Raw genomic sequence first — 22,992 nt, 5'->3', positions numbered from 1 at the left:
AACCATAATTTTCAGCCTTTTCTGAGAAGTGGCACAATTTTATTAAAAAAAAAATACTATGCAAATACACTTCTTAACCCCAAGCCCAGTGAATAAGATTAAACAATCTAGTGTTTACACCAAGAAATTATTCTTGATTTAACCTTTCAGTAAATAGTTGGTTGGGGGAGGGGGGGTGGGGGTGGGGGGGGTTGTAACTGTCTGGACAATTTCCTTTCCAAACCATGTACACAGAGCAATAATCATTATCAGGTCGAGAGAGAGAAAGTGAGATGGATAGAGACAATGAAATGAAAGAGTGTAGGGAAGAGGCTGAGTATTCAGCTATTTTAACACAGCGATTTTGTTTGAAATTTTGGTCCGTGGAAGCTCCTCAAATGAAGGGAAAATTGCCTTCGTGCAAAACGAAACAAATTGCTTCTGTAATTATGCAAATGAACTATGGTTGTTTATGAGAGCGGGAGAGAAGCAGGAGTGATGAGGGGAGAAGAGCCTTCAAGAGGAATGAAAACTCCCCTTGTGGAGTGAAAAAGAAAAGACTCCATTCTCACTCAGTATGAGCTGCTCTTCACCCATACTGGGGAAAATGAGAGGCTTAGTAATAACCACATTGTCCTGATAAACATAGGTTTGGTATTTCGGAATTGCACCTAGGAGCACATAGGAAGATCAGATGTTGTTTTAACATTACCCATTAAATTTACAATGTTGCCATGTACAATGATCACATAACATAATAGCATAATGATTCATCTCTAAATGAATCTGTTCCATGCCAGAGTCAGGTTGTTGAACAAAATGTGAACGAAATGTGTCTCGGATTAGTTCACATTGTATGCACCCAAACACAAGGCTAATTAGCGTGTCAAGCCAACCTTAACATCAAAGTGACATCTTGCCTGAAGGCATGGCTCTACAGTTAACCGGCAGTGTGTATGAACAGCCCATTTGCCTTGTACACACCCACCAGCACCATACAGATAGCCATTTGTTCAGCTTCACTCAGCAGCTCCCTATGGTTTCACCCACTGGCAAGAAAATAGACAGTGATGAAGACATTTTGTACTTCGTGCATTTCGTGAGATACTAGCTGGCTCGTGATATATAAGGGATGGCTCATTCTGCGGAAGAGAAAGTTCTGTATAGTCAAACGGCTTTTAGTTTTACATTAGTATGCCGTCTTGCAGCCCTGTGTTGGTCTGTGTAGGCTTTAGACATCATGTGAGATCTTGCTGAAACACAAAGCAGTATTTGCTGAAAAGATTTACTTTTATACTTCACACAGTAAATCATTGTGTTGTACAATAACGAAATTGTATTAGGATTAGATTGTGGGCCAATGAATGAGCCCATACTGTGGCTTGCATAAATATTTGCCTCTTGAATATAGACAAAATATCCCACTGAAGCAGTGAAAGTAAAAAATTTGCAGAAAACATTTTTTGTAAGAATAAATGAAAATGAAAAGTCATGATTCCACAGGTGTTTGCCCATGTTGTGATGAAACCCCTACATTAGTTTTGTTAAGGAGGACAATCAAGATTTCTGGTTTAGCTATAATAAAACCTGACCCCATCTCAAACACTTTACCTTTAAAAGGTAAATTAATTAAAAATTGCTTTGTTCTGCAGCCATCAGTTGTGGGCACCCAGGCAGCCCCATCTACGGACGCACCATAGGCAATGGCTTTAACCTGAATGATGTGGTGAGCTTCTCCTGCAACACGGGCTATGTGATGGAGGGCCCAGTGCGGGCTCAGTGCCAGGCCAACCGCCAGTGGAGTCAGCCACCACCAACATGTAAAGGTGGGGAAAAAAGTTAAGTCTTCTATTCACATGGAGCTTTGGCTGAACAACCACCTGCCAAAATACACTGCATTCTGGGTAAGGTAGAGCAGCCCTTGTTGCTGTGGCACTGTGGCATTGTTGCCTGTTCCACATTATACAATTTTGGTAAGATTGGCAGAATTTGTCTCAGAGATGTGTTTATAGGCTGAAATACAGCAAAAGTTCTGCTTTACAGATTGACAAGGCATGCACCATGGTGTTTATGTTTGCATGAAGATGCACTGTTGCTTGGGTCTGAAGTGTTTGCTTACTGAGAGAGAAGCACATGTCAAAATCAAGGCTGTAGATCTCTTCTATCGTTTTGCGCTTCAGTTTGCACCTGTGCTATGTCTCAAAAGAGATTTTCTCACTTGATCCTTGTGGAAATTCAGTAGCAACTAACAGAAATGTCTTTTAGTTATATGAATATGCAGATGTCTAGTCAGAATTCCTTTATATATATATATATATATATATATATATATATATATATATATATATATATATATATATATATAGATACATAGATTGATAGATAGATAGATATAGATATACATATATATAGATAGATAGACAGATATATAAAACAACGTGTACACAGTTTAGAGACCACATGGATTTAGTTAGAATAAAGATAATTGGTCACTGTTTCTGCCAAATAACACATGCACCTCTTGGTCCATGTTTCCCTCCTCCTGTCTCTCCCTCCCTTCTTCCGTGTGTTCAGTGGTCAACTGCTCTGATCCTGGGATCCCAGCCAACTCCATCAGGCAAAGCAAGATTGAGCATGGCAACTTCACCTTTGGCACAGTGGTCTTTTATGACTGTAACCCAGGCTACTACCTGTTTGGCTCACCCATCCTCACCTGCCAGCCTACCGGCCAATGGGACAAGCCTCTGCCTGAATGCATTGGTAAGTTGCTGCTGCATTTGGCCGCTTGTCTAGAGCACCAAAACTTGGCAGCAGCGTTGTGCTGTTAATTAGCGTCTCATTCCTGTAATGGAGGCCGAAACAGTTGAGTGACCCTCTCCCGCTGCTTTAGATCAGTGCATTAATTGAGGGACAGGTGGAACACACACTTTTGTAGGCAGACTAATTAGCGATGCCAGGTTCATAGCTGATCCTGGCTTATTGGGAGCATATCCCGTGAAACGCCAAAACATCCTCAAGCACTGTTCAGCTCAGTGAGGCGCTCTTGACGACAGCTGCAGAAAGAACGCTGCTTTAGCTCACATTCTACCCTGACAAGACTCCCTACTGTCACAGCTATCCTCTCATCCCATAGACAGGGCTGTGCTCCAAACCTCACTAATCTGACGCAGGACCCCATTTTCATTCTTGTTTATATACCTTGACAAGTTTGTGTTTGCTACTGAATATTTTGTAATAACATCACTGGTTTCTGATCTATTCCTGGCTTCAGTATATCCTATACAGGAAGGGAACGCCTAATCTTAAACAAGACTGGCATCAACACTGTATAAATCTAAAGCTTAGTCTGCATTCAGAAAAAAATTTCTGAAAGCAAAGTGCATTGTGAAGGTGGAAGAAAAGAAGCATAATCACCATGGAAACAAGCGTGATGCAGTGCTGACAGATATGGCTGGATTAAATTAGTGTGTAATGTGTTGGAAATATATTGTTGGACTCCAAGGGATACTTGCTTGGATTTAAAACTTTTTTTTTTTTACTTTTAATCACATTATTACCAAGCAGATCTCATAGGCAAAGGAAATGACAAGGGAAGAAACTTCCACAATCTGATGATGGCAGCATTCTGAGAGCAAACTACATTAGCACCTTGCATATTGTTATTTGAGCTATGACTGGACTGTAATTAAACATAAACTTAGTTTGAAATCCCTTTGTTCTGTAATTAAATTTCAACAATGAATAATTTTTTCTGTCTGTGCACATGTATTTGTGTGGTTTTTTTAACAGTGGTGGACTGCGGACACCCCGGATCTCCTCCCAATGGAATACTGAGTGGAGACAAGTTCACTTTTGGCTCAACAGTGCGTTACTCGTGTATAGGTGGCCGGCAGCTGAAGGGCGAATCCTCCCGAACCTGCCAGCTCAATGGCCATTGGAGTGCACCAATGCCCTTCTGCTCAGGTATCTCACACACACACGCGCACGCACGCACACACACAAACGCACACACACACAGTGGCCCAGCAGTGTTTGCAGACACTAAAGAACAGGAAAATGTCTTCTTTATTACATTATTTTATACTCATTTATGAAGCTGCACTTGAATAATTAGATCATTGTTCATCTTTCCTAGTTTTGTGGCTCTGGCTACAAAAATATAACAAGCAAGTTACAATAGAAATCATTTATGTAACCCCTGGTAGTTCTTTAAAATGGACACATCCACCAGTGATTTCAGACCTGACTGAAAGGGAAATTGCCTGTATCCACTTTTTTAAATTAGCACTAACGTAAGTTGCTGGCACTAAATCAAGGCAGAAATGAAGGGAGCTCTGAGTGTGGGCAGTGGTCTGCAGTAGCTCTGCGTGGGTACACAAAGCATTGCTCCATGCTTAAAGCACAAATGCAGACATTAGTTCTAACCCTAGTGCACTTCTAAAACAACAGTTCAGATTCTGTCCATTTTTAAACTAGACAGTTTGGTTTTTGTGCTTCCTAATGTAGAAATCCATATAGACAGGCCCAGGGTTACAGTGATGTATTTGATTAAAGATGACCACAAGACCTTTGGGAAGAGAAGGAAGAAATTTGCTATAGCTGCTTATTTTATCTTTTGTTGAACTTTTTAGTAGGATGTGACTCGCTTGGTAATTAGGTTTGTGTACAAGTGCTCTGGTCGAAGTGTCATTTCAGTAGGGAATTGATCTGTGTGTTCAGGGCATTATTAAAAGTTTCCTGCCATTTTTATGAAGATGACATGTCACTCGCTTCAGACCAGAGACTGCAGCTTGAAAATGTGCATATTCTCTGGTCAAACCAAATAGGTATAAATATATGTAGTAAAGGCAGCCAGGCTTTCATCACAGTGTTATTAGGATTTAAGGACCTTCTTGCCAAGGTTCACTGAGGTCTATACTCTTTCTGAGCCAGGTTTTGAAGCAATACATCACATTGTCCTTGAGGATTTTCATAGGGGAATTAATTATAAAGGCATAAAGCACAATCCTGGAAACTATACCTGAGCTAGTGACATTTACAATGCATTCTACACCACATAGCAGTGTGATTCACTGAGCTTCACAGCATTTTCCTCAAGACCCTGACAAGGTTGGTGCTCTTTTAGAACTATGTAGCAAAATAGCAGTCTGAAGTATTCATTGATTCTAACTGTCAAAACTGTCACTATTTTGTCAATGATGCAGTGTGTTATCTCTCATCCATACAATATCTCACATCACTTACAATATATTAAGTTTCAGTTCTAGATAGGGCTGGGCAATACTGCAAAAAATAAATAAATATCTAGATTTATTTAAAATTTTATTAACAATTCGCGATAGTTTTTTTTTTCTTGTGACGTCAAATGAGGTATCAGTAATATAATTTGCAGTGGAAATTGTTGTATTAAATTAGAAAAGAATCCATCCATCCATCCATCCATCTTCTATACTGCTTAATCCTTTTCAGGGTCACGGGGAAACCTGGAGCCTATCCCAGGGAGCATCGGGCACAAGGCGGGGTACACCCTGGACAGGGTGCCAATCCATCGAAGGGCACAATCACATACACATTCACACACTATGGACACGTCAATCAGCCTACCATGCATGGCTTTGGGAGGAAACCGGAGTACCCAGAGGAAACCCCTGCAGCACGGGGAGAACATGCAAACTCCACACACACAGGGCCACGGTGGGAATCGACCCTGGAGGTGTGAGGCGAACGTGCTAACCACTAAACCACCGTGTGAACCACTAAACCTCAACAACAATCCTATTAGAAGATTTGTAAATTGATTTAAAACATTAATTCAAAATATTAGTGAAACCAGCACTAGATCCAGACCTCTAGCTGCAATAAATAAGTCACATCTACATTTAGCAGACTCTCTAATCCAGAGAGACTTACAGATTTGCTTTGTAGTATGCTATGCAGTCCATACAGGATTTAGCAGACTTTTTTTTTGGGGGGGTGCGGACAGAAATGCTTGATTTCGCGTCGACTTTTATCAAAATTTGTGATGCAATTTGTGGAGTTTTTTGTCCTTTATTTGCTGAAAACTACTTGAATTGGCGATGTATGGTCTTTCACAGTGATGTTTGTTGGTAGATCAGACCTTTTAGCTGTATTCATGTTCAACATACATGAATTGAAGAGGGCTTTGACTGAATGCGTGTTGTGATGAAGCATATGCTCATGCTGGATGAGCAGTTTTTTGGAATACCATCAAGCTAAACCCTGTTCTAGAGAAGTTAGTACAGCATTTTTGTAATATGTATTGCTTATTTAAGTGCCTGGTGAAGAACTGGCTAAGACATTGGTTGAGATATACATAAAATAGTCTTTATTGGCTTTTTTCAGTGAAGTGTTCCAGCTCCATTTGGAAAAGATAGCAAAAGACTTGTGAGTATACTTTTGGGATCTGACTGTGAGGTTCAGCGCTCAGCTGTGGCCTATATTGCACGCTTCTCCTCCTCTATTCCCTCAATACCATCAATAATGTTTCCATTACAACTCCATTCTTCTAGGTTAGATTGTGGTCACACACACACAGAATCACCCGATCACCACTCCTTCCTTAGACCTTCATTAAGTGTCTGTGACCCATAAAAGGAAAATGCAGACTGGGCTCATCCCAGTCCCTCCCAATCCCCCAATGCGCTCTGTGACCCAGAAACAGACCAGGGAAATGAGTGAGACAGAGAGAAAGAGAAATCGATAGTTTACTTTCTGATTCTCTTTCTCTCTCCTTCTTCCATCTTTTCTGTCTGTGTCCTGAGTGTTTGACTTCCCACAGAGTCCTCTGTGCCTCCAGGACCATGTTTTTTTTCTCTCTGGCAAAGACTCAGAACAGCTTCCTCTTCTTGTGTGTTGTGATGGTTTCACATGCACATATACACAAAAACAGATCATGTATACATGTAAACAGGCATGCTACATGTGTACAGTACATAAACACAACGCACTGTGAAGAGGAATGGTTCGAGTAGCCAAAAAATCTCCAAGGATCCCAGCTGGAGAATTGCAGAAGTTAGTTGCGTCTTGGGGTCAGAAAGTCTCCAAACCTCCAATCTGAAGTCACCTACATCACCACAAGTTGTTTGGAAGGATTTCAAGAAAAAAGCCTCTACTCTCATCCAAAAACAAACTCGAGCGTCTTCAGTTTGCCAGACACTACTGGAACTTCAAATGGGATCGGGTTCTATGGTCAGATGAAACCAAAATAGAGCTTTTTGGCAATAAACACCAGAGGTGGTTTTGGCGCACACAGAAAGGAAGCCATATGGAAAAGTACCTCATGTCCATGGTTAAATATGGTGGTGGATCTTTAATATTTTGGGGCTGTTTTTCTGCCAGAGGACCTGGACATTTTGTTAGTATACATGGCATCATGGACTCTATCAAATATCAACAGATATTAAATGAAAACCTGACTGCCTCTGCCAGAAAGATTAAAATGGGTCGTGGTTGGATCTTCCAACAGGACAATGATCCAAAACATACATCAAAATCAACACAAAAATGGTTTATTGACCACAGACTCAAGGTCCTGCCTCATCCATCGCAGTCCCCTGACCTGAACCCATTGAAAATCTGTGGGGTGAACTGAAGAGGAGAGTCCACCAGCATGGACCTCGAAATTTGAAGGATCTGGAGAGATTCTATATGGAGGAACGGTCTCAGATCCCTTGCCATGTATTCTCCAAGCTCATCAGGAATTATAGGAGAAGACTCCAGGCCTGTTATCTTGGCAATGGGAGGTAGCACAAAGTATTAAAAGGGTGCCAATAATTGTTGCACACCTATATTTAATAAAGATAACAAAGTTTTTAAATGTTTTTTTAACAAATATCTTATTTTTGATAAAACTGTGTTTTGTTTGCAGTTGTTTGATATCCATGAGAGCAGAGTATTTTTATGAATTTTTTTAACAAAAGATCAAAAGGTTAAACAATAAAGACAACTTTTCACAGCCTTCTTTGCTCATTTACCAAGGGTGCCAGGTTAGTGGAGGGCACTGTATCCTGGGTCACTTTGTGACCTCGCAGGCCATTACATGTCTTGTTCTTGGAGTGATCTTTGTTAATCGACTGCTCCCGGGGAGGGGAACAATGGTTTTAAGTTTCCTCCATTTGTACACAGTCTGTCTGACTGTGGATTGGTGGAGTCAAAACTCTTTAGAGATGCTTTTGTAACCTTTTCCAGATGAGCATCAATAACTCTTTTTCTGAGATCCTCAGAAATCTTCTTTGTTCGTGCCATGATACACTTCCACAAACATATGTTGTGAAGATCAGACTTTGATAGATCCCTGTTAGTAGTAGTCTGCTTTAGGACATGTGAAAATCTGATGATGATTTAGGTCATATTTATGCAGATATATAGAAAATTCTAAAGGGTTCACAAACTTTCAAGCACCACCTTACCTACTGTGTGTCTGTTTGGCCGTGTATTGTGTGTGTTTGTTTGTGTGTGTGTGTGTGTGTGTGTGTGTGTGTGTGTGTGTGTGTGTGTGTGTGTGCAATGTCTGAAGACGTTCAACTGCATCGGTATGTAATTATGAACAAAACCATTACGAGCATTTGATTATATGAGCAGCCCACTCTACTTGCTTCCATCCAGCCATAGGTCTCAACATCCAACATCCCTCCTTTCGCAACAAAATGGTTTGAGAGCCTGATTTGACCCTCCCTACTTCTCCTTCCAGTCATTTAAACACTGCCCCGAGCAGCCAAAATCCCAATTAGTAACACCCAGGCCAGGTTATGAGTCTGTATCCAGCTGGTGGGAGACCCATCCTCACTTTCACCCCACTTACACCTCAACTACCACTGACCAATTAGAGCAGCTGCAAACTTGGTGGAGAACTATTATAACTGTAGGTGCCATTTATAACAGGCGGGTGCCCAATTTGCTAACATGCCATCACTGTGCTGCAGACCTTCGTAGTTGTCTGTCAAAATACTTGGGTATATTTAGGGGTCAGTGTCACCTTTACCAAACCCGAAAGTACAGAAAATTTGATTACAAAATTATCCAATTTTTTAAATTAAGTTTCATTAAATTTGATTTTAAAATTATCCATTGTGACCTCACTGTTATATGCTTTAAGGAAGCATCATTTGGGAAAGAATTAATGATGGGGTTGTGTGATGTCCTCACCACCCCAAAGTTGATTATTTTTCTATAACAGAAAATAGCAAAGGGTTTTGGTTTTTTTTTTTTCAATTATAATTTTTTTTCTTTATTAATGTACAGTTCAACATGTGCATATTTTAACCATATGTAGTTACATTTAATATCGTAGAACATATATGAATGTTGTCATATTACATTATACCAGCTATAAACAGTCCTTCCCTCACCAGCATCTTTTTTAATGAAAAGTTATGGTAATCACTATTAAGTATGATAAGTAATAATAAAACACTATGCAGCTTGTTACCAAGAAACTGCAAACTGAGTAGTCCTCCATCCCAAAGACTCTTCCATAGTGGAAAACTTAAAGGAACTGCTTTACTCTGAATGTTAAAAGCACTGACCTGGTCCATCCATAAATGCTAAATAAATGTCGCCTTACAGAAAGTTTCACCATTTCAACAATTAGATATTATTTGTTAAATCAATTTAGTTTTTAATCCATTTATAATTAGACTTCTGCCAAACAGGTTCCTCTGAAACTGTTTAACAGTTTTGATCAAGAACAAGCACATTCATATAAAGCATATAAATTACAACATCTATTGACCAATCAGATTTAATAATTTAACAGCTGTGTTGTATAAATGTTTATCCTGACAGCCCTCCCAATTTTTCCAGCATGCATTTATGTTCAGTATTTTTTAGTTCCAAAGTACAGACGATCAACTTCTCATATATATGATATGTTTGACACAAAGTTGTCGCTGATCTATTTAGTTAATAAATTATTTTATCAACTGAATAGCATTTTATTATTTTTTTAACATAAATAATTTTTTTCCAGCATGTTATGCACCTGCTTCTTGTTTGTTGGGCGGAAACAAGATAAATGACTCAAGCAGGTCACTAGCTATTCATGAGAATTCATGAGAGTGTTTGTTACTGACTACTCAATTGAGCAAATTATTTAGGAAAATAAATTGTAAGCATTTACTCATGGGAACAAATTGTTTACAAGTTTAATATCTTTTTATTCACTTATTTTTATTCATGATTAGAAGATATGACCTCAAATGGCAGTGCCATTTGTAGTGTAGCTAGATTTTTATGTAATGCTCCAGAATGTACAGCTCTGAATGTAATATTATGCAAGAGTAGACATTTAGACAATCTATGCATGCAAATTTAAAATTCATGTGTCAACATTGGACAGGTTCAACTCATTTCTTTACACTGCATTGAGTCTCAACCCATCGACTCATCCCTGTAACTTTCCTGCTCAGCCAGCCAGTGTTTTATGTTACGCAGCACCACGGACACATGACGTATAATTGAGAATTTGGAGGGATATCAGCACCTCTGTGAGCTATGATTACCCATAAACTCATTTTTTATGTCTTTGCACAAATATATACAGAAGTATAAATCAACCTTAACACCGCTCAACTAATCAAGTCAGCACAGTGGATAATATAAAGCAGTGGTCCAGACCGTAGGAATTAGATTTGTCTCATAATATGCCTTTTTTCTGTCAAATAAATTAAATGGCTTGTAATCTGTTTATTTACTGCTTGATGCAGCTTATGTTTTGGTCATTTGAGCTCCTATTATTGAGTATATTATTAGCAAGTAAAACCCATAACACACATGTTATAGTAGAAGCTATCACAGTTAGATGTAACACTGACCTGAAGTTCTAAATCACTGTGGAGTGCCAGAAACGTCCATGTCAATAATCCATTTCATCCATGAACACAATTTTACGTTCTATTCCCATTGATGTATTCCCCCTAGACTGTGTGTATGAATGTCATATTTTAACAACTTCAGTAGATTAGCACAGCCATTATTTATGTTTATACCACACCACAGTTGAATTCTTAATTCTGGTCAAACGTGCTTATTATATGTTTACAGAATTGCTTTGACAAATGTTCCAATTTTAAGATTTGTGTTTATGTGCTCATTGTAGTATGTTATTGTTTCTGTAGTAAAAACTAACACAGGGACTTCTATGGTGGATATTTGCATTGTATGGTCGACCAACAAAGATCACTCCAAGAGCAAGACGTATAATAGTCCGCGAGGTCTCAATGGAACCCAAGGTAACTTCTAAGCAACTAAAGGCCTCTCTCACATTGGCTAATGTTAATGTTCATGAGTCCACCATCAGGAGAACACTGAACAACAATGGTGTGCATGACAGGGTTGCAAGGAGAAAGTCACTGCTCTCCAAAATGAAAATTGCTGCCCATCTGGAATTTGCTAAAATGTTTTGTGGATAGATGAGACCAAAATAGAACTTCTTGGTTTAAATGAGAACGTTATGTTTGGAGAAAGGAAAACACTGCATTCCAGCATAAGCGCCTTATCCCATCTATGAAACATGGTGGTGGCAATATCAAGGTTTGGGCCTGTTTTGCTGCACCTGGGCCAGGATGACTTGTCATTATTGATGGAGCGTTGGATTTTAAAGGAAAACATCAAATTCTAAAGGGAAATGGCAGGACATCTGTCCATGAAATGAATCTCAAGAGATAGTTGGTCAAGCAGCAAGACAATGACCCTAAGCACACAAGTCATTCCACCAGAATGGTAAAAGAAGACTAAGGTTAATGTTTTGGAATGGCCAAGTCAAAGTCTTGATCTTAATCCAGTAGAAATCAAGCAGTTCATGTGAGGAAACCTGCCAACATCCCAGAGTTGAAGCTGTTCTGTACTGAGAAATGGGCTAAAATTCCTCCAAGCCGATGTGCAAGACTGATCAACACTTGCCAGAAACGTTTAGTTGCAGTTATTGCTGCACAAGGGGGTCACACCATATACTGAAAGCAAAGGTTCACATACTTTTGCCACTCACAAATATGTAATATTTGACCATTTCCTCACTAAATAAATGACCATGTATAATGTTTTGAATTTGATGATGTTTTAGGTCATATTTATGCAGAAATATAGAAAATTCTAAAGGGTTGACAAACTTTCAAGCACCACTGTAAATTAATCAATTGGATTATTATTCAATGTCCCTATAGGTTCTGGTATGTTAAGCAGTGCCATGGAGTAAAACACAATTTTTATCTATTCTGCAGCATATTTAAGATAAATGTGAATTCTATTACATGACACTACCTGCTGTGCCATCAGATCATATAAGAATGGAAATGGAGACAGTTTTTAATATTTGGCCTGCATTAAAGGTTGTTAATTAAATTGTTTTGATAGCAGTTAGATCAACAAATTCTGCCTTGCACGTTTAGAGGAAGAAGCCCAAATTCAAGGAGATTGATATTTGGTCGGGTGCACGGTGGCTTAGTGGTTAGCACGTTTGCCTCACACCTCCAGGGTCGGGAGTCCCGCCGGGCCCTGTGTGTGCGAAGTTTGCATGTTCTCCCCGTGCTGTGGGGGTTTCCTCCAGGTACTCTGGTTTTCTCCCCCAGTCCAAAGACATGCATGATAGGCTGATTAGCATGTCCAAAGTGTCTGTAGTGTATGAATGGGTGTGTGAGTGTGTATGTGATTGTTCCCTGCGATGGATTGGCACCCTGTCCAGGGTGTACCCTGCCTTGTGCCCGATGCTCCCTGGGATAGGCTCCAGGTTCCCCGTGACCCTGAAAAGGAGTAAGCAGTAAAAGATGGATGGATGATATTTGGTCTTTTTTCTCTTAACTACTTCAGTTTCACAGCATGATTTTTTTTTTAACTGGACAGCCTCAAATGAGCTATCTTATCTGCAGAATAATCATCCTTAACACCCACATATCTATTCTGTTCTTGCTTGTAAAGCCCCAACCAAATCACCAACAAAGATGGTACTGTGCTTGAGATCTGCTGCATCTTCTTCCTTTTTGGTGGTTGTTTTGTCTGAAAATAGTGCCATTACCAGAAGTGGGTCGTAATGTGTTACCTTTACGCTGTTATATTTACCTAAATACCTTTTTTAAATAAATTGTACTTGTAAAAGAAGTGCTATTGGGGGGTTCTTTTACACTTGAGTGAATTTGTTGGCTAAAAATATGTGCTTTTACCTCATATCAGTCAGGGATTCTCTGCTTGTGTTGTTTACTAGTTTGTTTGACTTTCCTTTGCCTGTCACATGCTTACATCTCTATGAAGTTTTGATGAGGGCACGCGTTACAAGACTCTGTTGTCTCACCAATCAAACGCTGTCATATTAAGGTCGAAGATGACTGAGACGGATGAACCAGCGATAATGTGGTTGCAGGGCATATTGTATTTTTTTCCTCCAGCCTGTCAACAATAATAGCTATATAATGCGCAGCCTATGACTTAAAAATTGTCTTGGGAAAGCATGGTTTTATCATTACCAAATCACCTAGCTAGCAAGCGTAAAATGCTTTACATACTGTTCTTTCACTGAGAAAAGTTATATCTTCACTATGATGTAGTACATACACTCACCTGCCACATTAATAATTCATGATCATTTACACAATTATAGAAAGTAGCCAAACATCATCAACCAAACATCCAGTAAGCTACAGACCTGTCGGTAGAAATGCCTTGTAACTCTTTACATCTGTGGTGAACAGAAAAGCATCTCCATACACACAACACTCCCAACCTTGAGGTGGATGGGCTGCAACAGCAAAAAAAACAAAAAAACACATCGGGTTCCACTCCTGTCAGCCAAGAACAGGAATCTGAAGATACAGGTGGCACACATTCACCGAAGATGAATTCAGTTGAAGAAAAACATCACCTGGTCTTTTTAAAATCTTCAACTGTCCACTTTCAGTAGATAATTGCATGAATTTGCAGAATTGCAAGTGTTCCTATTAAAATGACCACCCATGGATTTAAATAATTTTTTATTGCCATTTATTTACACTGAGCATTAAATATCACTGCTTCTTGTTTTGAAAACTAATTATGATCCCATGTAACAAGCAACTTGTGCCATTTGTTATATTCTACTAGACACTTTCTTACTTTTCCTCAAGTAGCTCTTTGGATTATTTTTATTGTCAGTAATCTTTATAAGTAGTTCTTATCTATGATAAGATAAGATGAGATAAGATATTACTTTATTAATCCCCAGATGGAGAAATTTGGGGATGTATCTATGTCAGAATGTATGAAAGTTTCTTGTGTACATCAGCTCCATGAAATGTGCAGCTGTTCTCTAGAAGATCACATTACAGCAAGGTTTTCAGTCGCCTCATTAAACTTCAGGTTCACAGCAACATGCATGTCCCATGCCTGGCCCCAGATGTTAAGTGTTATAAAGCACACTTGCTACATGCAACATGCAGTACATCAGGTTTAAAAAAAAAAAATAGAAAAAAGTATCTATACAGGTGCCAGAGCAGCCAACTGTCTGATATATTAATCCCAAAAAAAGAACACCCTGTAGTCCTTTAATATCCACCATTTTAATCTGTCTCTTGGGTCTGTTGCTCCCAGGCCTGACTGCTGCATTAGATCAAGAAATGCCTTTTTCATACCCTGTTCTAAATAAATGATGATTTATTTATGGAATACGTGGGAGTGGACTCGTCCCCTGGCATGGGCCATTTCTCATGTTGACTCACCTGATATGTGAGGGCAGTTTAGTACCAAGGTTGAGCTCAAAATACATTGTGGATTTACCTTTACACCCTTGTGCTACTGTATTGCTGAGATATTCTCCCTCTATGTTTAATGCTTATAGCAGTGTTTCTGTTATATCTCCGGGTCACATGTGACGGGACTGTAGAGACCATGTCATCTTTCTTAGCAGGTATAGATTTCTCCTACAGCTACAACGTGCTGGTTTGGATGGGAATATGTTGAGTTTTTGGCCGTGCATATGTACAGAGTTCCATCCGTGATGATGGATGCAGCTTGGGTGAGATGTAAAGCTCCAGCATACTGACTCTCACAGTCACAGATATATGGAAGCCCCCAGAACTAATCAGCAATATCAATTTCCTGAGAGTTGGAATGGAGCCTTGGGGTGTGAGGGGAGAAAAAAGTGTGTTCTCTAAAATTACAGCCACAATGTTCCGATAGAGAACAAGCTCACAAGCCAAGAGGATGTCATTTAACTTCATTTATCAGAGCATGGTGTGTCATGGATTTTTTTTTTATAGTCAAGTCCGTTTATTTTTTCTTCTACCTCTAAACACTCTATATCTTTGTTCTTCACTGTATACCAATTTCTGTGCTTATTTATACTCGTTCTCCTCTCCACGCTGTTATTTTTCTGTACAGGTGATTCGTCAGGGACATGTGGAGATCCAGGTGTGCCCTCTCACGGGAGCAGGGAGGAGAGTGATTTTCGGATCCGCAGCAAGGTGCACTTCAGCTGTTCCACAGGCTACATGCTCTTCGGTTCCTCCGAGAGGATGTGCTTACCCAATGGCACCTGGTCCGGAACTCAGCCTTCCTGCAAACGTAAGCAGATTAGATCTTTCGTGTATGATTTGCAAGCTCCACTACTTTACTTGTCTTACTACTTTACTGGTCTTACTATATCTTCACAGTGTTTTTTAAAGAACACGAGCACAGTCCTCTGATATGCTTGGGGTTATTTTAATCTCTTTGATCTAACCGTGCCAGTGAAATGCAAAGGAAAGCAGAATTAATATTCTGTTTTATCTGTGATTCAATTTAGCTAATCGTATTTGCAACCATATCAGGCACATTTCTCTCACACACATATATAATGCTACCAACAGAGCGTATGAAATGTCAGCTTTGTTTTTGTTTCTGATCATGTCTATTTCTACCCCCAAAAAATGCATATTTGTTCAAAAGTCATCTTTACAATATGCAGTGTAAAAGTATCTGTACACTTACAAAGTTTGTGGTCTTCACTTTCTGCTCACTCCCAGTCAGCATTTCTATGATATTTCTAAAAGTTTCTTTATGTTCTTGTTAAGGAAATTAGTAGAAATTCCACAACACCAGTGTTGGTATCAGGTTTCAGTCTGATACCATCCTTTTTTCACTCATTAAAAAAATTCTCCAATATCCAATTCCATGTGATACAATGGCAAAAAAGTCTAGTTTATGTTATCACACTAATTTACAGACAACAGGAAATGACTGTGATTTGGAGATATTTCACAATTAATGATGGTGCTAGGGCTTGAACCCCTGACCTTAACATCTGTAACCAGTCCAACCCTGCTTAGCTTCCAAGATCAGACACGATTGGGCGCTCTCAGAGTGGTATGCCACTATATTTAGTTAAATATAGCCAGTTCATGTTAGCAAATTGCTAAATTTACCTCAATGTGCTTTTTCAAATTAGATGGCTAGTTCATGCCTTCTAGGGAGACGCCTCTAGGGAGACGATTTTATCTCTTCACTTACTCCATCATATTGAAACTTTTTACTGAGGTAGGGCTAAGGGCGCTCATCCTCAGGTTCCATACTGCAGTCCAGTGGCTTGTCCATATTCAGATACACACAAATTTAGTGCTATAGTGCTAACTATGTTGTGTAGAATGAGATGGTAAAGGCCAGTGACAAATTGGCATGATTTTTTTCTACATTCATGAGCTTGATGCTAAACTGAAATGAATGAATGCTAACCTCAGTCATTAAATTAATATACAGTATTTACAGTCATATGTACAGTCACTAGCTGGATGAGAGGCATGTTTGCATTATATCTCTGAGTTTGGGGGTTCGAATCCCACCTTCGCTCTGTGCACAGAGCTTGCATGTTCTCCAGAGGTTTCCTCCGGGTACTCTGGTTTCCTCCCTCAGTCCAAGACATGCCTTGTAGGCTGATTGGCATTTCCTAATTGTCCATAGTGCGTGAACGTGTGTGTGATTGTGCCCTGTGGTGGGTTGGCCCCCTGTCCAGACTGTCCCCCACCTTTTGCTCCAAGTTCCCTTTGTAGGATAAATGGTACGGAAGGATGGATGTAATTAAGTAAGAGTACTCTTTAGTATTAAATTTTAAAAAGTATTCAATTTTTAGTATAAATATGCCAAAATAATTCTCAAGTACAGTAACGATGTACTATTCAAGTATTGTCCACTCCTAGTTACCAGAGGAAGCAAGGAACTTGGTCTTATATTGTTCTGGAGTCTTTTTATTCAATTTTATTAGTCATTTTAATCCCCAGTGTAGTTTTTCTTGGTTAGATAAACACTATGTATGAATCCAGCCACTGAAATAGTGCAAAACATTTCAAGCAGCAGTCCTTCTTTACACAAAAGTGAAAGCTTCACTGAAATCAATACCATGCTTCCTGGCGAACATGCAAGTGGATATGTATTATAGCAGGTGAACTACAGACAATAGACACATGTATAAACCTCATTGCTAGCTCCTCTGGTACCATGTAAACCTTTCTCAAGAGCCGTGGTGTAACTGTGTCTTGTAAGGTCACGCTCCATGTTGAGGCCACTTACCCTCAAGCACTGTACACTGAAAACGTCTAATAGCAAGAAACAGTTCTAGTTTGTGCAAGACAAGCACATTTCTGAAAGGCAATGACAGGATGCAAGAGCAGTGTGTAATTGGCGCAGAGGGGGGGTTGGTGGAGGTCGTGCTCGAATCTGATCCCCCACTGCAAAGTGACACAAACTGAGAGACGTACAATACAATGGTCGGTGTGTCAAGGGGAGCCAAAGGCAAAGCTTGTCATAAGTTCAGTGTGACAAGCTGCTATCAGGACTGACTGATCCATTCTGTGTCTTTTTAGCAGTTTGGCTCAGCACTTAAATAGGTGTTCAGATTGTTAACTCCAAGGCCCAAAGGGGGACAACATCTTAACAAGATGAGATAGAGCTCTCTCTGCCTCTCTCGCTGTATCCCTTTTTGTCTTTCCTGTGTGGCCCTGTCTACTCTGCTCAGCTCTGGGTTTGATCTAAAACACATGCGCACAAGAGACAGTGTAGCCACGGGCTTTTGGATTTGCAGAAAGCCTGACTTGATCAGTAATACCCTGTTGTTTTAATTTGGCTGGTAGGGCGTACATCCACTCTGAAGGGACTGTGGTCCTGAAATCAAACATGCTATATAGCTTGAGGCCCGAATTTCATCGCAAATCTCTCCAGAACACAAACACACTCTTATAGGCCCAGACTGCTTTTGCTTTCTCCACTCTTGCCTGCACACATTTAGTCTTGCAACATTACCATCATGTCTGAATATTTTTGTGTTGTAATAACCTTCTGGCATCCAATACACCCTGTTGGTTTGTTCTGTCTGTGAGAACTAATCTATTAGATGACCTGGAGCTAGCAAAATGGCATGGAAACAAAATTGCCTAGAAGTTGTGCAAAATAGACTCTATGGAAAAGGAGAAAACATGATTTGACACAAGAAGAGTTTACAAGCATTCAAGGACAGGGGAAGTGGGAGTGCTGAGGGTGCTGCAGCGCCCCTGAATTTCAGGATTATACTGCTAAAATAATAAGAAATATATATAGATACTGTAGTGCACATCACATGTGCGCTGCTTAAAATTCCAGCATCCCATTGTAAAATGCCTTTCCGTATCCCTGCTATAATTATTTCAAATATGTGCATCTACTTAATGTATGTGAATAGTATATTAATATTCCTTGACATGTTTCTCAGAACGCAGAGATCTGCTATTTCCCAGATTCCCTCGTCTGAGAATCTTACTTACAATCTTGCTTAGAACCCATCAGAACTCGATCTAAGTTTGATGTCACTATGAAATGTATGTTTTGGGCTGTAAATGCACTGAAAAACTATAGAAAGCCATTAGCAACCAAGATTAATTATATAAATATGACACTCTTAATTAGTTAATAGTATAATCCCTGTACATTCCACTAATTTTTATTTTTTTTTTCCACACAAAGGACATCAGAGGAGAAAGCATCTTAATGGGAGACTTTTTTATGGCTAAAATTATTAACTACACTTACATAAAGTAAGCTGTAAGTGTAGCAGATGAACTCTTTGTCAGCTTATAAAATAGCCTACATCTCCTGCATACATTATGATTTTATGATCACTATCTCACTCTGCATTAAGTTGTGCACACAATGAATTGTCAGTACATGATGAAAAGAATTCATTGTAAAAAAAAAAAACTTAATAAAATGTGCTGGATCAGGTGCTATTTTATAAACTGATGAATAATGAAGGTGGAAGCCTCATTGTAAAATTAAATTTTGCAGTGATTAATATGATAACACATTGCAATATATTGGCAATATATTATATTATATGTTTATTTCAGTGATTGCCATCTTTTCATCATCTATTTGTCTTTTATTTTTCATATTTAAATAGTGGGGATGTATGGCGGATGCTCAACATAAGATTAATTATAAATGTATTAAACACTACAATGATTTAACAAATAATGTCTAATTGTTGATATGGTGGCGGGCACGGTGGCTTAATGGTTAGCATTGAATCTCGGCTCTGCTCTGTGTGAGCAGAGTTTGCATGTTCTCCCTGTGCTTTGGGGGTTTCCTCCAGGTACTCCTGTTTCCACCCCCAGTCCCCAGGCTGATTGACATTTCCAAATTGTCCGTAGTGTGTGACTGTGTGTGGTTGTGCCCTGCTATGGGTTGGCACCCCGTTTTCAAGCTTAAAAGACTACAGTAAATATGACTACTGTATATATTGAGGTTGTGATGTTCTACCAGGTGACAATTTTTTATTTAATCTCAGGAAATGTAAGATAAATGAAACTCAACTCATCTGAACACCTTCACTGTGCTTTCTGTTTTTCATGTGGTTCATGACCTCTCTGAGTGATGTTTTTATGTAACAGCGGTGCAATGTGGCAACCCTGGAACTCCCAGTAATGGCAGAGTGTACCGGCTGGACGGCACTACCTTCTCCCACTCGGTTATCTACTCATGTATAGAGGGCTACCTGCTAAGTGGCTCCAGCGCACGCCAGTGCCAGGCCAATGGCACGTGGTCCGGCACAGCACCCAACTGCACCAGTGAGTGAGAACTTCAGACTAAGAAATGTTCACCCTGTTGCTGAGAAGCTTTCTCTGACTGTACTTTTCTATGGAGGGTATAAAGCAGAGTTGCTGCTGATTTAATGATGAAATTTTATCCCTAGTTCATAACCCTGAAATGTGACAGGTGACTCTTTATTGACTGAACAGAACTTCACTTTTCTTGCAGTCTCCTGTCACATCTTGATTGATAGATAAAAGCTGTCCCGTAATCCTGATGCCTTTGAGGATTCAAGACTTTGGCTTCATAAAATTTAAATATGGACTCCATCAAAGGAGTAATTGGAGCTCCTGTGATTCGAGAGATGGAGAGAAATTGAATTAAAGTGATTGATGGATGTAGGCCTAGGTCAGAGTGATAAAGTATAATGTTCGGTTAGGTTGGCTCAGGTTAGGTGAGTTCGTAAGATAGAGAGAAAGGATAAGGAAAGGGGTTCAAGGTTCATGTGTTCAGAAACACTCGGGTAATAGAATTAATTGCTTCCGTCTATCCATAGTGCCGCAGAGGATCAACAATACACTCCATAGTCTTATGATTCATTTCTTAAAGCCTAGAAGACAGTTTGATTAAATTCATGCCTTGAGGTTTTTTTTAAAGTTCATCCAGGTTGAATTTCCTTAAAACTTAGATGGAATATCAGTCATGTGAAGTCTTCATAAAAAAAAAACTTTTGCCAGTTAAAAATCATAGAAGCAAATGTATTAATCATTGCAGGAGTTGTCTTTGTGATGAATAGGAGAAATAATGAAAAGCAGGCATTGAAGTCCATCCAGCTTTGAGAAGGAACTTTCCTGATCATAAAGCTAGCATCATCATTCCGGATTGCATCCCTAAACCACTGAAGCTTTAACTCTCGACATTACTACTGGATAAAGTGGTGGCACCCCAAAGCAGTTCTGATTGATGCTGTTCTACACATTTACCCAGCAGGCCCAGGGCCTTGATGAATGGCTTCGTCTAAGGAGGAGTCACATTAGCATTTTGTGTTGGCAATTTCTTATGATCAGATGACATGTTTATGACTAACTCTACTGATGGATCTTAAACCATAATTTTACAGCATTTTTTAAAGGACACAAAATGTATGGATCTTACTGCTGTGGAATAAGTAAAGGCCCTCCATAAATCAATAGTTATATTTAAGATGTTGTGTCGACAGAATGAGATTTTTTTCAGCCATGGAAAAGTGCCAAGTATCAAAATCATTTACTTCCAGGCCCTTCAGAGGTGCAAGGTTGTTTCTCACGTTACTCTAGCTACCCAACCTTTCTTCTGATTATTCTTCTATTGAGGCAAAGCTACTATAATTGTAGAAGATCTGCAGAATTGATTCTAAGTTAAACCTCAGGGATATGCATGAGAAAGTGCCTGCTCACCGATATTGATTTCTTCACATAATAGTGAAATCTATCATTTTGAATAAAAGAGTCAGGATTCCCAGTGACATCTCTGTTGCAACATGAATGGGTTGTTTAAGGTGATTTGTGAACATGGCTCCTCTAGCTTTGTTTCCATAGTTTGAGTCATGTTGCTTGCTGGGCCACAGAAATAGACAAAATTTCCATGAAATGTTTCTTATTACATCCCTGTTTTAATAGAAACAGTCCTGATCTTGTAGTCTGTGGGATGATCAATTCCCCCATTGGACCTTATCTATCATGGCCTCCTAATAATCTCCATCCCTGAATTGGCTACATCACTCTCCTGTCCTCTCCACCAGTAGCTGGTGTGTGGTGGGTGTTCTGGCGCACTATGGCTGCCGTCGCATCGTCTATAGGTGGATGCTACACACTAGTGGTGGTTAAGGATACATACAATCTCCCATATAATGTACTGTAAAACGCTTTGAGTGCCTAGAAAAATGCTATACTAATCTAAGTAATTATTATTATTATTATTATTATTATTATTATTATTATTATTATTATTATTATTAATGAATTGCCATGAGTCTCAAGCAGATATCTTGGGCTCTCACATTTAGCTACTTAAACAACTTTAAAATCACTGTTGATTATTGTAATCTTAAAAAGTTTGGCTTACTGACCGAGTTGTTACTGCGGCAGTGATTAACTGTGGTGAACCTGGAGTGCCAGCCAATGGGGTGAGGTATGGCGAGGACTTCACTATTGGACAAAATGTCACCTTTGCGTGCCAGCCTGGATACACCATGGAAACAGAGGGCTTTTCTACTATCACCTGCACTGGAAATGGCACCTGGAGTGCCCCAGTGCCCTTCTGCAAAGGTAACAGCTTGATTATATTGCTGAGAGAATAGTTTTTCAGAGTATCTGTTGTCCAAATACCTGCAAAAAAGTGTAAATCACATTCTGCTAACCCACTTTTTTCACCTATTTAAGTAGAGCAAAGCAGCTTTTTATGTTTGGGAAATGGAGCTCTTGCACATTAGATTGCACTACAGGCTCTGCACATCTGTACACCACTGCCCTGAGCACTAGCAGCTGCTTCTCCTAAAATGCAAATCCGTAGTCTTCTGTTGGTTGTGCTGTGATGGATGTGTTAAACTGTGGTGTTTAAAAAGAAACCACTTCCAAAAATGGTCACTTTACTGTATAAAAGCTAATATGAAATGCTGATGTTCTGGAAAAATGCAAACATGGAAATTTCACAGCACATTAATGCTGAAATTGAACAGGAATTCTAGGAACATAAATATATATTTGCTACCCCAATCCATGTTGTTCCATTCCTTGAGAATATTAGTAACATCGCCAGACTATCCATTGCAGTCCACTCACATTTGTTGTGATTAATTTCAGAACAGACAAAATGAATCCTGTCATTACAGCATCAGGAACCAAAATTGAATTGAATGGGTCCATTCAATTTACCTCTAAATCACCTATTGGTCATTGATTTTGTAATCATGCAAAAGGTTCTGGTCATGAATACCATTATGCTAAACTTGTTATGGTGTGTAAA

The 22,992-nt window shown here is 39.4% G+C and overlaps 1 protein-coding gene across 2 annotated transcripts in view; it reads left to right on the top strand.

Moving 5' to 3' along the window:
- The window catches only part of csmd3b (CUB and Sushi multiple domains 3b), a 489,673-nt gene that overhangs the window by 437,710 nt on the left and 28,971 nt on the right, over positions 1-22,992 (top strand). For both annotated transcript variants that reach the window (XM_047150624.2, XM_047150623.2), the window contains exons 54-59: positions 1,632-1,805; positions 2,554-2,739; positions 3,769-3,942; positions 15,340-15,522; positions 19,851-20,027; positions 22,116-22,295. In XM_047150624.2, coding sequence (XP_047006580.2) covers positions 1,632-1,805; positions 2,554-2,739; positions 3,769-3,942; positions 15,340-15,522; positions 19,851-20,027; positions 22,116-22,295 — 1,074 coding nt within the window. The remainder of the gene's footprint in view (positions 1-1,631; positions 1,806-2,553; positions 2,740-3,768; positions 3,943-15,339; positions 15,523-19,850; positions 20,028-22,115; positions 22,296-22,992) is intronic.

The sequence above is a fragment of the Ictalurus punctatus genome, chromosome 24 (assembly GCF_001660625.3).
Source record: "Ictalurus punctatus breed USDA103 chromosome 24, Coco_2.0, whole genome shotgun sequence".
In the NCBI taxonomy this organism is placed as follows: domain Eukaryota; kingdom Metazoa; phylum Chordata; class Actinopteri; order Siluriformes; family Ictaluridae; genus Ictalurus; species Ictalurus punctatus.
This window is presented reverse-complemented; position numbering and strand designations above follow the sequence as displayed.